The sequence below is a fragment of the Asterias amurensis genome, chromosome 7 (genome assembly GCF_032118995.1).
Source record: "Asterias amurensis chromosome 7, ASM3211899v1".
Lineage (NCBI taxonomy): Eukaryota > Metazoa > Echinodermata > Asteroidea > Forcipulatida > Asteriidae > Asterias > Asterias amurensis.
The window spans coordinates 11,107,162-11,122,958 of record NC_092654.1 but is presented as its reverse complement, the minus strand read 5'-3'; the positions used below and the strand labels follow the sequence as shown (position 1 = coordinate 11,122,958).

Here is a 15,797-nt window from a genome sequence, read left to right as displayed (position 1 = left end):
ACAAGTTCTCCATATTTGCTGAGCATGACAAATTCAATGGCTGGGGGGGGAGAGAAAAAAGAATGGTGGGGAACCCACTTGCATGTACATATAGGTTTACTCACAGAAGGTCTGTGAGCAAGCTTGTTTTTCTGCACTTATTTATTTCTGATTGTTGTCCCGGGCTCAGTGAAGCTTTGTTGGACTTCTAGGATTATGCTAATTATAGAGAAAAGAACTAAAAACCAATTTACACCAAAATTTGTTATGAGATGACAAGAAAGAAAAGTATACAAACTTTTCCATTCCAATGTCATTCTTTTCCTTACAGTACATCTACATGTACCTCCATGAAGCATCCTACTTCAATTTGGGATGGTAGTGCATTCTGCTCTACCAACCAGTTTAGTGCATGATACCCATGCCTTCATCCTTATGGACTTTGAAGAGGGTAACCCTGTTTCAGCCCCAGGAGTACATGTAGGTGGCAACAGGTCCCCGGGGACAGTTGTTTTTGGTTGATAGCCCAAAATCGGTTAAAGACAATGGACACTTTTGGTAAATGTCAAAGACCAGTCTTCTCACTTGGTGTATCTCAACAAATGCATAAAATAACAAACCTGTAAAAATAGGAGTTGCGAGATAATTATGAAAGAAAAAAACACCCTTGTCACAGGAAGTTGTGTGCTTTCAGATGCTTGATTTCGAGACCTCAAATTCTAAACTTGAGGTCGAGACCTCAAATTCTAAACTTGAGGTCTCGAAGTCAAATTCGTGGAAATTTCTTGAAAACTACGTCACTTCAGAGGGAGCCTCTTCTCACAATGTTTTATACTATCAACCTCTCCCCATTACTCATTACCAAGTGAGGTTTTTTGCTGATAATTATTTTGAGTAATTACCAATAGTGTCCACTGCCTTTAAATGTAGCCCTCACCTTGAAGTGGCCACCTGGTCTTGTGAGTTGGGCCAATACAATATCCCATAAAACATTTCTTTGCTAATACTTCTTGCTTCATAATGCTGTGCGTGTTCACAGGAAGAAAAAAAAAAACCTTTTACGTCATTCATTCATTTGAGCATCTGATTAGGGCAAACAAAGGTTGAGTATGATTTATTGTACTATTTTTAACTCTTAGAAGGTTTTTATAACTAACGGATCTTTCAAAATGCCAATGCCATCCATTACTACTAAAAGTGTCAGATTTTACAATAACAGGTAATGGATTGTACCCCCCAGATGCTCAAAGATGACAAACTATCAAAACTAATTTTGTGGAAATATTTCCCTCCCTCCCTCAAAAGGACAACAATAAATTTATGTCTTCTTGTTTTGCACGTAGACCACGTCATCTTCGCCATGATGCTACTAGTCTGAGGCGTACATGTCACTCTGTGATATATTAATGTTTGATTTGTTGTTCTGACTACGGGGTTTGAATGCACATTAAAAGGGTCATGTTTCTCACAACCCGCAAAAAGGTGTCAAATTATTTTGCTCTTTTCTAGATATTTACGTCAGGGGGAAGTTGATACTTGTTTGGACTAAAATATAATTGGTTGTGATATAAACTTTACTGATGTATGTTGTCAAATTGACATTCCGTCAAAATAAAGTTCAGCTCTTAAACTTTTCATTTGTCACAATTTTAAAGTTTTTATCAAGGTTTGGTAGAGCTGATAAAAACAGTTAAAGACAGTGTTCATGTTTTGATGGATCAACCATCGTACATGAAATAACAAACCTGTGCAATTTGGGTCTAATCTGGTGTGCGTGTCAGGAGAAATAGTGAAGAAAAAAAATGAAAATTTTTTTTCAGCATGTAAACACATTGTCTTTAATTTTGGTTGTAACATAAAATCAGCTGTTGCATTTTTGTTTAGGTTTTCAGATAAAATATTTATAATATAAACATCATACCTGTAAGGTTTGTGACTAAAATTAAACAGTGATGTTTTGTATTCTTACCATTCCTCTATAAGGAAATGAAGGAAAGTGACTTACAAGTTAAGTGTCATGCAGAAAACTGATAAGCACTACAAGTTTATGTACATGTGTATGTTGGGTTATTTCCTTGTTTTTAGCTTGTTTTTAGCAATTTCAAAGTCGCATGCCTGATTGTTACTTCCCTCATCGAATCGTTAGAATGTCCTAAAACAGAAAAAGAACATAATGGTTTTGTGCTGAAGTTTTTATTTTAATTTTGTAAAGCGATAGAAATTTTGCTTGCCATTAATTCTTTAAAAATTGTGGGGAAAATTTGTGACACAAATGGGGAGGTCACTTCTATCAATGAAATGTTTGTGCCAATTTGTAAGGAATTTTTTTTCTGCCAAATTTGTTAGTTGTAATGTTATAACAGAAATTAAACAAAAAAATTTAAATTTAATCTTTATAACCACCTGCTGGCATTCACCATATTGATTCTCTCACAGAATCGCCTGCGTTTCTGATCATGTGATCAGTACCTTCCACCAAGTAGGTCGAATTTTAGAATTTTAGAATTTTAGAATTTTTGAATTGCCACTGAACTATGTCACTTGTTATTATCAGTCTTCACTACTATACCTCACACATTTCATGTACACGTGTAATATCTGGCGTCAACTCTGAACTTTGACCCTGCATCCCAACTTTTTGCTCTCTGTTCACTTTTCGTCAAATGATTTTGACAAGGTATTGAAATTTGATTACAACATGTCTGGTTCACTCTTTTTGTTATACACAAATGTGGGTTACCCTTAGGCTCTTCTCATATTTTCCCCCTTTTTTTCTCTTTCATTTTTTTCTTTTTTCTTCAGTGAATGCTGTTTTTGTCAATTGATTATTTTGAAGGATTTGTATTTTTTTTGTCAAATGGCTGCGACCTGCTTGTTCTATGATTCTTCAGTTTCGTGTCATTTTTGTTTGTCATGAGCTGACTTTTGTCAAAGCTATGTCCCCGAAAACTCTGTAAATATTGGTACTTGATAGATCGGTGGTGGAGCTTTGTACAACACTAAAAACCAGATATAATGTGAAAACTTTGTCACTTTAAGCATTTTAATGCATGGTTAGGAATATGAATATCTAAAACAATTCTGTATTGTGTCCTTATTAAAAATACAGGTAATTTGTGTTTCAAATTGTGTTGGAAACAAAATTTGGGGTCACAAAACAAACACTTGTCAAAAACTAAATAGTCCGGATTTGCAATGTACTGGTAGGCCTACGTGTAGGATTTGAAACTTGTGCTGGAGTATTCCTCATACAGTACAATTCCTCTCAAACACTTTTACATTGTAAAATCCTGGCTGCTTTGAGCCTCTATGATTGAGCCAACAAACTTCAAAACAGTGGATCTGTTGTTGGCTGTGGTACTTATTAAAATTCTAACTCACAGCTCTATTGAATTTGTACAACACAGGATGACTTGTGTTACAAAACGAGATTGTGCCTTTGATCATGGAGCATGGAATTTGGCACACAGAGTATGTCACCAGAAAGATATCTGTGCTATAATAAGGCCATTGCAGATTTGTCCTTTAAAAAAATGTACACATGTAGGTACACATGTAGTAGAATAACAACAGCTTTCTCACTTTTTTATGGCTGCGGTTGCTCGTTTTTCTTCCTAATTTTGTTCATAGGACTAGTCTGCGATGACCCATGTAGCCAAATATATTTCTCATGACAATGAATGGCAAATTCAATAGGGCAAAGCTTGTATCTTCAAAGGCACAATTCCCCCAAATGTCTCCCCTGTTCCTTGCTCCTTGTTTGGGTCTGCCCCATTACATGTGTGTATTGCAAAATATATCTGCCCACAATGCACTTACTGGATATGTGCACAGTTACATGGTATGCACTTGTTTTTGTCCTCTCTCCATGCTTGTGTAGTGCACAATATGTCTGTACCTATTCATGTTTTTTACTCTCAGCAATTTGTAGACCATAGACCTTGCCACATGAAAAACAGAGCGATGTCCTGATTGTGGCCTTGTTTTGGCTGGCACCCCGCTATGGTCGGTCTCATGCTCAATTTGCTTTTCATGGATTAGATTGTCACCATCAATTCTACTTGGCCACCACCAGGACTCCCCCACTGGTTCTGGGGACGTCAGAGGAAAGCTGACTACCTGTTGGGGTGTTAGGATCGACTGCATTCTCTGTAGTTACCAAATTCCTTGTGACACCTTTGCCTTAATCTGTCCTACACTAGTTTCAGCTGCTTTTTGACACTAGCAGGTTGACGTAGATTTCACTTCTACCAAATTCAAGAAATTAAACCAAGAATTTGCGGTTACAATAACATATTTTTTACTTGGAAAGAAACTTGTCCTTCTCCATAAAGTGCTTTCACCTCGAACCCAAGTGATGTTCAGAAATTGATGTGATGGTGGCCCTCAGTGTATGGTACTTTACGCTCATCAAGGATTGGCAGTCCACAAAAGTAGGAATGTTTTTGTGGACAAAATAGGGCTGGGAAAGTTTTGCCGTAAGAATTAATTTAAGCCTTGAAGTTTTTTTCAGCAGAAACACGAAAGAAAGATTCCTCTTCTATTTCAGAAACAGCATAAAAGAACTTAAATTCCCTCTATATATTTTGTGAAAAACCGATGCTGTTTGAAATAGCTTTGGGGCACCGATCCTAGACGATGTTCTTACAGCGCGGTGTTCTTACAGCGTGCAGTATAAGTCTGTTTATGGTCTCAGTGGCTGGTTGCCACAACCCCTAATTCTTGAGTTCGTTCCTCGGTGTTGAACTTGTAAAGAAACACCATCCTCGAATTTACCTTAATTCATGAAATTGTGGCGCTAAACCCAAAACTTCATAACCTGGAGGGGTTTAGCCAAATCCATGAAGAAAGGAAGAATGGAAATTGATAGACCCGCTACACAAATTTGTTTCATTTCAAATTAATAAAGGTGGATCAGAGAGCAGTGTGCTTTGTGACCCAGAAACTGAGATATCCCACTGGGCTGAGGGGTAAACACCTGCACCCATGCAACGGGTGACTGGGATTTTCTCCCAGGACAGAGACCTCTGCTGCTTAATTTCTAGTAATGGAAGGGTTTGATTTTTAGCAACCAAAAAATACTGAATCTGAATCTGAATGATATACTTGGCAAAGCATCCTAATGGAAATGTCAGACCATTATTTTGTAGAGAAGACAATGTAGACATTTTAGAAATTTCAGTTTTAGATGTGGGAGGAAAACACCCTTAGGGATAACCCATGCAGGCGGGTAGGGACTGAAAAACTAAATCCACATGCAAGGCTCAGGTCCTGGCTCGAACAACAGAGGTCAAAGGCATGAAGAGAAACCACTGAGCCAACCCGACTGCCAAGATTGTATTGTTTACCTGAGGAGAACATTATGATAATTTAGAAATAGCAGAACTTTATATTGCATTAATAGGAACAAAAAATTAGTGATTACTTTAAAAGGAAAGATTTCAAATCGGCCTACACACTTGGGATGTATTTTAAACTGGGGGATTGTAGAGCAGTGCAGTGCAGATTTGGGGTTACTGGACAGCCTCGGGAGGGGGTTAATTTGCCTCCACGGGTAAGCAAAAAGAAGGTGTAAAGAGCATGGAGGAAAACCACTATATGCCACCATGAATTCCAATCCAGTCTTTGAACAGTCAGTTAAATAAATAAACAGTTTCAGGACCCTCAAATAAGTTACAACAGGGGAACTTTTTAAAAATAGGTATTTGTATATTTTTTTTTTAATTTATTTTATTTGTTCTTACATCAGCCACGACCCAACTTCATAAAGATGCTTCATTACAAAAAGTAGCTAACCACAATAAGGAATTATGCTTACCAGAAAGGTTACCAAACAAAATAGCATTCCACATGTACCACTTGTCGCTGGTGTTCTGTAAACTTTTGATTTGCGGCTCTATAAAATTTTGCCAAGGGCCCAATTTCATAGAGATGCTTAGGCAGAAAATATTGCTAAACAGCATTTTTGCCAAGCAGAAATGAGTAGGATACCAGACCCAAATTGTACCTGACACATGTCAGTTTGGCTGGTAACCTTATTCTTGTAAGCATAATTTTCTTGTGTTTAGCTCCTTTTAGTGATTAAAGCAGCTCTATGAAATTGTGCCCAGTGGCAACAGATCTAAAGATTATAAAGTACTTTGCTTTTGTTGCCTCAAGTCCAACCGCAGTCAAGAAAGACTTTTTATTGGCGATCTTGTTTGTGATGCCTAAATTAATAATAATAACAGCAATAAAAAACGACGTCATCTTTTGAGTCCCTATTTTTTTCATAATTTCTAACCAGGAATTTGTGAATGTGTTTGTGATGGCTGAATAAATAGAAATAACACAAACAATAACAACCATCACCTTATAGGTTCATATTTGTAATAATTTGTAATAACCTGGAATTTTGTCTTGAAATATGTGTATTTTTAATAGTTTCTAACCAGGAATTTGTGATGAATTTGTGAGTTTGTTTGTGATGGCTAAATAAATAATAATAACAAGGCGAACAATAACAATCATCTTTTTGTTGTTCATATTCATAATAATTTGGTAATAACCTGGAATTTTGTTGTGAAAATGTGTTCCTTGTTATGTCCAAGGTTGATCCGCTGGACTTCTTGATATTGAGTGTGTTATTGAAGAACTCAAGTTATTGCTCTTAATTTGTCCTTTTAATCAAATTAGAACCTTTTCCCCCCTGAGTGTTTAAAGGCACTGGACACCTTTTGTAATTGTAAGACCAGCCTTCTCACTGGATGTATATCATCATAGCATAAAATAACAAACTATGTCAAAGTTGCAAGCGAATAAAGAAGAAAAAACCCAAGGTTGCCGCACAAGTTGTGTGCTTTCAGATGCTTGAATTAGAGACCTCAGCTGAGGTCTCAAATTCAATTCAAATATTTTCGTGAGTAATTACTTCTTTCTCAAAAACTACATGTATGTTATTCAGAGGAAGCCATTTCTCACATCGTTTTATACTATCAATAGGTCTCGATTGCTCGTTACAAAGTAATTTTTTACGCTATCGATTAATTTTGAGTAATTACCAATAGCGTCCAGTGCCTTTAATCCCAGCATTCCGTTAACACATTTTATCCTTGGATGGAACAGTCTGCCACCAAATTACTGTTGTGTTGAGATACCACATGCAGTTAACAATTATCTTGGGTTCTTATTTATTGTTTGCCTGCCAACTCAAATGTGGAGGAGTTTTTGACATGCAAACAAGGCGTTCAGGTTTTTTTAATTGGTACCAAGGGAGGAAACTTTAATCCTTGAATGTTCAGATGAAGGACCTGGAAGCTCTGGTTTATGAAATTAAGTAACTGAAGACAAACTTATCCTCAGGTTTTACCTGATTTATTAATGTGTTGCACATTTCATATGAACTCAGAAGGGTCGTGGGTTCGCAAAACTTTGTGAACATTACGAAGTGCCAAAAACATGAAAAATTGGTACCGGTAGGAAAACTCTTTTGCTTTTTTGTATAGGTTCAATTTGGTTGATGATGAGTATCAACACATGTAACAAGTCATAAACCTATAGGTCTAAGAAGCATCTAGTTTCTTAATTATGCTTATTTGATTTAAGTCAAAAACCCTTAGAACCTGGATTTGTATTTCCATAAGACATTTTTAAACATTAAAAGTTTTGGCTAAATGGGACCTGGTGGCACTTTGGTATGTTGCTGATGAAATAAGTGTATATCTTTTGTCTCTTCGATCTGAGGCTGGATGCAAATCTGTCATTTGGGACTTGCTCTGTCAAAACCCTACAATTATGACCGTATCTCATTGGGCCCCGCCCTCAGACCCTCAGTTCTTGGTTGCACTCTTTGCGCTGTAAACACTCCATTCAGCTGTGGTTACAAACATTTCAACTGAGGTTGTAGTTTTGATTAGTGAGGCAAGTTTGTTGTATTATATGCACCAGTAGAGGGGGCAACATGGACTGGCTCCAATCGATTGGTTGGACAAGCCTAGGAATCATGAACAACACTAGCTCGTTTTGATTCAGATGTTTGTTTGATACATTAGTATCTCTTTTTCAATAATTCTTATTGCAATACCGATACCACATTATTATTTCATGATTGATAATTTCTTGCTTTCTCTCCCCTCATCTCAGGATTACCGATCCTTAAGAGAAGGCGTCATCTCTCAGGTGATCTGCGTAATTCTACTCCTTGCATTCCGTCTTCACTTCATGGGAAACACTACTCCTCAGTTTGCTCCCTCGGACAACCCTGCTGCCAGCAGTGAAGACTTTCTTACAAGACTCTTGACGTTTCTTCATCTTCCAGTGTTAAATGTTTGGCTGTTGCTATGTCCGTATCGTCTCAGTTTTGACTGGTCAATGGAAGCGGTCCCACTGATCGAGTCCCTGTTTGACGCTCGCAATGTTTTAACTATCGCTTTTTACGGCGGTCTAACCGCCACAGCCTGGTACTGCTTTCTAAAATTAGAAGATTTATTTATCGAGAAGGAAATTTTATGCAAGATGGAGGATGCGGATTGCCTATTATGGAATGGGAATGGGAAACTGCATGAAAATGGCAATGGGCATGCGTTGAACGGCTACGCAGAAAAGAGGAATGGACACACCAAGTATGGGTCAATGAAAAACGGACATGTTAAGAATGGACATGCTAAGAATGGGCATGCCAAGAATGGGCATGTGAAAAACGGACACACTTATATTCTCAGTCCGAGTTGCAACAACAGCAATGGCAATGGCCTGAAACACGATACCATATCAACCCTCCGTAGGCGGCAGGGCAACCAACGGAAATCCCATCACTCGCAACCCTCGTCACCAACGAATAAATCACCTCCAAACTTCCCACCGTCGGATCTTCCGGAGAGGGAGAGATTCCTGAATGTAATTATCGTCAGCATGGCTGTGATGATTCTTCCGTTCATTCCGGCAACTAATCTGTTTTTCTACGTTGGGTTTGTGATAGCCGAACGTATCCTTTACATTCCAAGCATGGGATTCTGTCTCATCACCGCCGAAGCCGGCTACCAGTTATGGAGACGCAGTCATAAGAGATATAGAACGGTCGTCATAGCGGTTATCGTTTCCGTGGTGCTGATGTTGAGTCTGCGGACATGGTTCAGAAACTTTGATTGGCAGTCTGAGGAGTCTCTCTACCGCTCTGGAATCGATGTGAACCCACCCAAAGGTAAACAACTATAATAATGTGTATTTTGTATGCGCTTTTTAAGCCAAGTTGGCCTCTCTAAGCGCCAAACAATATTATTACCCCTGTTCTTCAGGCCCCTTCCTTAGTTTAGCATTCTTAAAACCATCTCAACTCCTTAGTAGAATGCAGCACCAGTAACGGTGCACAGGTTGCCAAATCAGTCAAACCAACAGTCTTGAACCTCACATATATCCCCTTTAGCCTAATCCTGGGTGATGGACCTTGAGTTTGACCACTGGACCCGCTGGAAGATTTGACCATGATACAACGCAACAAAAACAACTTGTTGTACACTGGATGTGAACCTGAGACTCCTTAATTAAACCACTGGCCCTATAATTATCATATTCCAGGCCTGTAACTCGATCATTGAGAGGGCAAGGTCTTTTTTGTTTTGGAAAGGGCACCTCCATTAGAAAATAAAAAATTCTGTACGAATCTTTCAATGGGGAAGCGAGGCCAAGACCAGGGGCAACATAGCACATAGACTCTGTGGCCTCCAAGTGATTCCAGGCTTGATATTCTCCATATTGCCTGAAGAGAAATTAATTGACATTTATTGGAGACCACCAACAACCTTCATGGCTAGACTGGATAGCAAAGTACCAATAATATAAATTATTGTCTGGGGTCACTGGTTCAAGTCCCACTTCAGGAAGGAATGGTTGTTTACTATTGCAGGTTATTTTTGTACCTGTTAACTTGCTTATGAAAGCTAAGAGTCGTAAAGAATATAATGCAAGTGTGAAGCAGGAAGTCGCAAGAGGAAGAGGAGTTTGGGAAATGTAGCGTAAGTCCGAGGGACTTAATGGGAATAGGTCAAATCTAAATACCGTAGACTTCTCTAGTGTACTTCAACCTAAAGAATTTCAATTTGATGAAGAGGGACAGAATTCTAAAGACTGGGATCTAGTGTCCCTGAAAACCTGAAAAAAGGGACTTCAGAGGGGATTTTGCGTCTAGGGAATTTTGCTCATTGAAAGGTTCCTTCAGGACACTTATTAAGAAAGTGCTTCAAGATTTCCAAGGTTGTTGCATAAGTGCATAGAGGGTTTTGCTTATTGTATGGAAACCTGTATGAAATGATCAGTTTGGATTTGTATGTAACGCCCACTGTAACACTTCTCTGAACTCTTCACTTATTGACCATTGTGGAGGAAGTTGGCAATGTGCTTTTACATTCAGGTTTATTTTTCTGGATGTTCCAGATGGGTAATTTTATTTTGGAGGGTAGCTTTTTGAAGGCTAAATACAAATGAAAATAGATTTAGCTGTTTGCAAACTGCTTTATTCCAACTGACCAAAATAACCTACACTGTATATGTATGGTATAGATGCAAAAAATAGCAAATGGGCTGTTGTTACTATGAGCTTATCAGAGTCTTTCTCGAAGGCTGTGAGAAAGACTGTCTAAAGGTCTGAAACCTCAGGCCATTCCAATTCTGTATTAAATACAATTTAGTACCAAATAAAATTCTATCAGTACTGCAGTTAACTGCCCCTAAATTCTCTGAACTCTCTTAGTTTTTTTACCAGATTTTGTCATACATTAGGTAGACCTATGGTAAGATCATGGATGGACCATTGTTGGACCACGGTTGGACTATGGTTATAACCATGGTTATACCAATTGGTTTAGACCTTTGTTAAAGGCATATTTTTACCTCCATAGCAAGACAAACCCATGGTTTAACACCCATGGTCAATCAGTGCTCAAATCTTACACTGGAGCACATGTCTGATGGAGAGGATAGTAGTTTTAGTTCAGGGCCTGATGTTCAAATGTTGGCTTTGAGTCTGATAAAAATACCTTTCAATTTTAAAACATTTAAATGTATGTTGAATTGTGTCAGGAAGATCTTTGGTCTAGTAGGCCTAAAAATTGTGAGGAAAAGCCCTGTGGTCGTGTTGAATAATTTTTTCTCCAACATTCAGCCCTGTTAATGTTAGAACCCAAACTCCCCAGTTCAAATAAACCTACATTATTATAGAAAACAGCACACATAGACACAAACACACGCAAGTCCTTCCAATAAAAAAGGCAGAAATAAGGCAATTTGTGGCGTCCTCAGCCCACCTACAAGCACGTGTTGTTTATTTACACTTGGGGCACGGAGTCGCCCCAACAACCATCTGTTACAACATGTCTGAACCGAAATTATTAACATCCATAAAAAATCATGTCCATCAAAGAATTACATCATCAATAACTAATATGAGTTATGATATGTACTGTGGTGGTCATTCGCTGCTGGGGAGCGCTGTTTTCATAAGAGGTTTGGGGTGGGTTGAAGGACAAGGGGGTCAAATGGTGCTAAAGGTCAACTTTTATTGACAGCAATAAACCTAGATTTCTGTAGTGATCGGGGAGCTTGTTGTAAATCTACTGCGTACAGATGGGGAATTCTTTGTTTCTTAAACAACCGATGTTTTACACACACAAAATTGAAAATTTACTTTAAAGGTCAGGTCGTAGATTGATTTTGGTCAAACGAAATGCTGATTTATAGGCAAAATATCAGTCATATATGAACATTTCAGCTGGTTACAACAGAAAAAAACAGCTATTACAGTGTTTCTGCAAGATTGTCAAATCCATTCACGTGTAGCAAGGTGATTGCAGGTACCAGCTGCATCTCCAGTCACAGTATTCACAAACAAATGGACACCACAACCCTCAGAAATCTGAGAAACTTTTTAAAGGAACACGTTGCTTTGGATCGGACGAGTTGGTAAAAACAAAAGCGTTTGTAACCGTTTTTAATAAAATTCATATGGTTGGAAAGATGTTTTAAAAGTAGAATACAATGATCCACACAAGTTTGCCTCGAAATTGCGTGGTTTTCCTTCTACTGTGCGAACTAACATGGTCGGCCATTTATGGGAGTCAAAATTTTGACCCCCATAAATGGCCGACGTGTTAGTCGACGAGGTAAAAGGAAAACCACGCAATTTCGAGGCATGTTTGTGTGGATCATTGTATTATACTTTTACAACATCTTTCTACCCATATGCATTTTATAAAAAACGGTTACAAACGCTTTTCAAAGACCAACTCGACCGATCCAAGGCAACGTGTTCCTTTAAGCATGAATAGTTTCTCAAGTTCAATTGTTTTGGGGTGAAAAATCATCCAAAACAATATTATTTAAACGGATATCATTCTCAAATAGTTTACACTATACTTAAATATATTCATTCTCAAATAGTTTATACTGCATTCTCAAGTAGTTTATACTCCAGTATACATGGTACCACTGTCACAGCTGCAGTGCCTCTCTCACCACGTAAGTTTTTATGGTTAATAATTTGTGGAGTATTTACCAATCTATGACCCTACCTTTAAAGTCACCTGGAAGTGGTATTTTGTCAAAATAATGCTTTTGTCACTAAAATATGTGTTTTGATGAGTGGAATATGAATAAACAATTAAAGCCATTATACACTTTTGGTACAGAAAAAAAAGAAAAAAGTTCACAGATTTACAAATAGTTTACAGGGTTTACAGAAGGTAATGGTGAAAGACTTCACTTGAAATATTATTCCATGAAATGCTTTACTTTTTGAGAAAACAGTCAAACAATTATCAATTCTCGATAGCGAGAATTACGGATTTGTTTAAAACACATGTCATGACACGGCGAAACGTGCGGGAACAAAGTTGGGTTTTCCCGTTATTTTCTCCCGACTCCGATGACCGATTGAGCCTAAATTTTCACAGGTTAGTTATTTTCTATATAAGTTGTGATACATGAAGTGTGGGACTTGGACAATACTGTTTACGAAATTGTCCAATGGCTTTAAGTAATGCTATAATTTGTAAACTTGTGATGGTTATCTTTCCAAGTAATGCTGTAAATAAATAGGCTGTATACTTTGAACATACAGCTCTGTGTATCTTAGAAAAAGAAGTGCTTTGAGATGCCCTCAGATGTGTAAAAGTGTTCATAAGAACTGCGTCTCCTGACGATGACTAGAGCAAGCTAGTCGAAACGTTGAGACCAATTCAGAACTGACTCCGCGGCAGTACAGTTATTACGATCCTATAAGCTAAAGTAGTAGTCCAGTCTAATTTCTATACCATCTGCCCTGGTAATAGTTAAAAAGCAGGACAGTTCTTTTCAGAACTGAGAAGTCTCCCGAACCTCCAATTATCTACTCCACGGCAGTAGAATAAAGCAAGACAGTTCCCTAAGAACAACTCTACCTGGCAAGTAGATACACACATGGTGTTACCGCAAAGCAAATATACATTGATACCTCACCATGCAATGCCTCAAATCCTATATAACTGCATATTTGTTATCACTTCATTTTTTAGTTTGGTTTTCTATTGGTGTTCATTTTGAGTAATGAAATAATTGAAAATATGATTTCCAAATATAGCGATACACATTGTTTGCTAATGGTCTGTGGAAACCCAAGCATGACTTGTTGCTATTGGTTTGAGAGATAAAGATGACCTAAGATCAAATCTTATCAATCTATGACAATGATTGAAGGATTTGTTTGACTTTGAAGTTGTCAACAAAAGTGATAAGCAGAACTTGTTTTAATGTTTTATATTTTTGTTTATTTATTTTTTAGATACTATATTAGTTCTGAATTCCCGGAATTTTGATTACAAAAACTGCTGTTTGTGCTTAAAGGGGACATTTGGTAATCACTCTTAAAACTAACAGCAGTAGAAAAAATAGGTTTTTTTTTTTTTTTTTTTTTGACATTTCACTTTGAAGTAATATTATGGTTATGTAAAAATATATCAGATTTTGTGCCACTAAGTTCAAGAATCTGAGAAAGCATTATTGCAGTAAACTTCACAGAATTTGTAACTTTTGTCGAGATTTTTCTTCCCGCTAGACATTACATGTATTCACTTCAGGAAATCTGAAAAAAAGACTAAAAAGACTGAAATTAAATCTTAACAGGTGGTTTTTGCTGTATAAAATTAAGCACATTTGTATAGGATTATCAAAAATCGAAAGGTCTTAAAACCTAAGGTACATTGTGTATACTTTGCCTTACCACCTGTTAAGACTTAATTTCAAAAGGTGGTCGTTTTTTTAAGATTTCTGGAAGCGAGCAATTTGAGTTTTTAATCATCCATGGTTTACATTAAACAAACAGAGGACAAAATGGTATAACTTGAGAAGACTTGGCAACGAAGTACACATTCATTTTGTCCCGTTGTCACTGTCACCTTGGAAGGCAAAAATCTAAAATGTGGTTTTTGTTTTATATAATTATGCACATTTACACACAATTATCAAAAATCTAAAGGTCTTAAAACCTAAGGTACATCATGGAGGTAGGATTAAATCCATGGGTACATTGTGTATACTTTGCCTTTTAATCAGCTCTATTTAGTATACACTGTGGTTTCCACCCCAAGCTTTTCCAACTCAACGCACAACATTTATCATCCTTTATTGATGATTTATCATTCATGTGACCTACGTAGCATGAATGTTGATTAAAAGCACTAGATTTATGTCAGTAAATTAAGTGTTTTCCTTCCAAGGTGACAGTGACAACAGGACAAATTAAAGATGCTATGTCAGATTTTTGGCCCCAAACATTAAAAAAAAAATAGGTTTTTTTTAGTGAACGGCATTTCAAAGAGTATCACCCGCTCTAACAAATTTTGTTTTAACTTTTACTTTTAATGGTCAGGAACCATGACAAAAGTTTAAAATGTTTCTTATAAAACACTTAATAATTGGTCACGTGATATATTGTCGGGATACAGACAAAAACTAATTTTGAGCACTTTATTTCACTGCTACTAATAATTGGCGGACTTTTTCGAGCAATGGCTCAAATGAAAGCTTGTAACTTTCTCGACCCCCATCAAAATACCTGAATTTTAAATCAAAATTTTGGGGTCAAATCGGTCAAAAATCTGACATAGATCTTTAATGTGTACTTCTTTGCAAACTTTCTAAAGATAAGGTGTATATCGTTTTTGTCCTGTGTTTGCCTTTGTTTAATGTAAACCATGGATGATTAAAAACTCAAGTGCTGTAAACATTCAAAAAAGTAATTTAAAACAACAACAAACCAAACATTTCCGGGGTTTGTTGTGGTACAATTTGTATCCAATCATGTATGTGATTAATTATAAGTCAGGATGGCACAGTAAGTGGTTCTATTAAGGCCAAGTAAAAAAAATACCAGTTGATCGTCCAGGTTTTTCCAAAAAGAGGAGGATGAGGGCCTTTTTTTTGTTTTAGTTCTTTCAAAGGTGGCCACCAAGCATGTCAATTCAAACTGGCCACCAGTTCTTCAGTTTAAAGTCACCCCTTACTTTGTATAGTTACAACTTCTTAAAATATGGCAAGGTTTGCAGTAACACCATGGTAATGACTATCTCTAATGAGTTGGGGTGGTTCTGAAAAGAACCATTGGTTTTCAACTTGACGTTTTGATCAGTATGCTCTGATCGTCTTCTGGAGAAAGCCAACGGTTCTTTTTCAGAATCACCCCAACTCATTAGAGATAGTCATCACATGGTGTTACTGCAAACCTTTTTCATATAGAATGTCCACCATGCAAAGTTTCAAATCCTACTTAACTTCTAAAAAGATTAGTAGGCCTATGTACGTTTAATGAGAACTAC

General features: G+C 37.3%; 1 protein-coding gene across 1 annotated transcript in view; it reads left to right on the top strand.

Annotated features, from left to right (window-relative positions):
* Positions 1–15,797, top strand: part of LOC139939799 (protein O-mannosyl-transferase TMTC2-like) — a 62,746-nt gene that overhangs the window by 34,810 nt on the left and 12,139 nt on the right. The window contains exon 3 of the mRNA XM_071935918.1: positions 8,101–9,157. Coding sequence (XP_071792019.1) covers positions 8,101–9,157 — 1,057 coding nt within the window. The remainder of the gene's footprint in view (positions 1–8,100; positions 9,158–15,797) is intronic.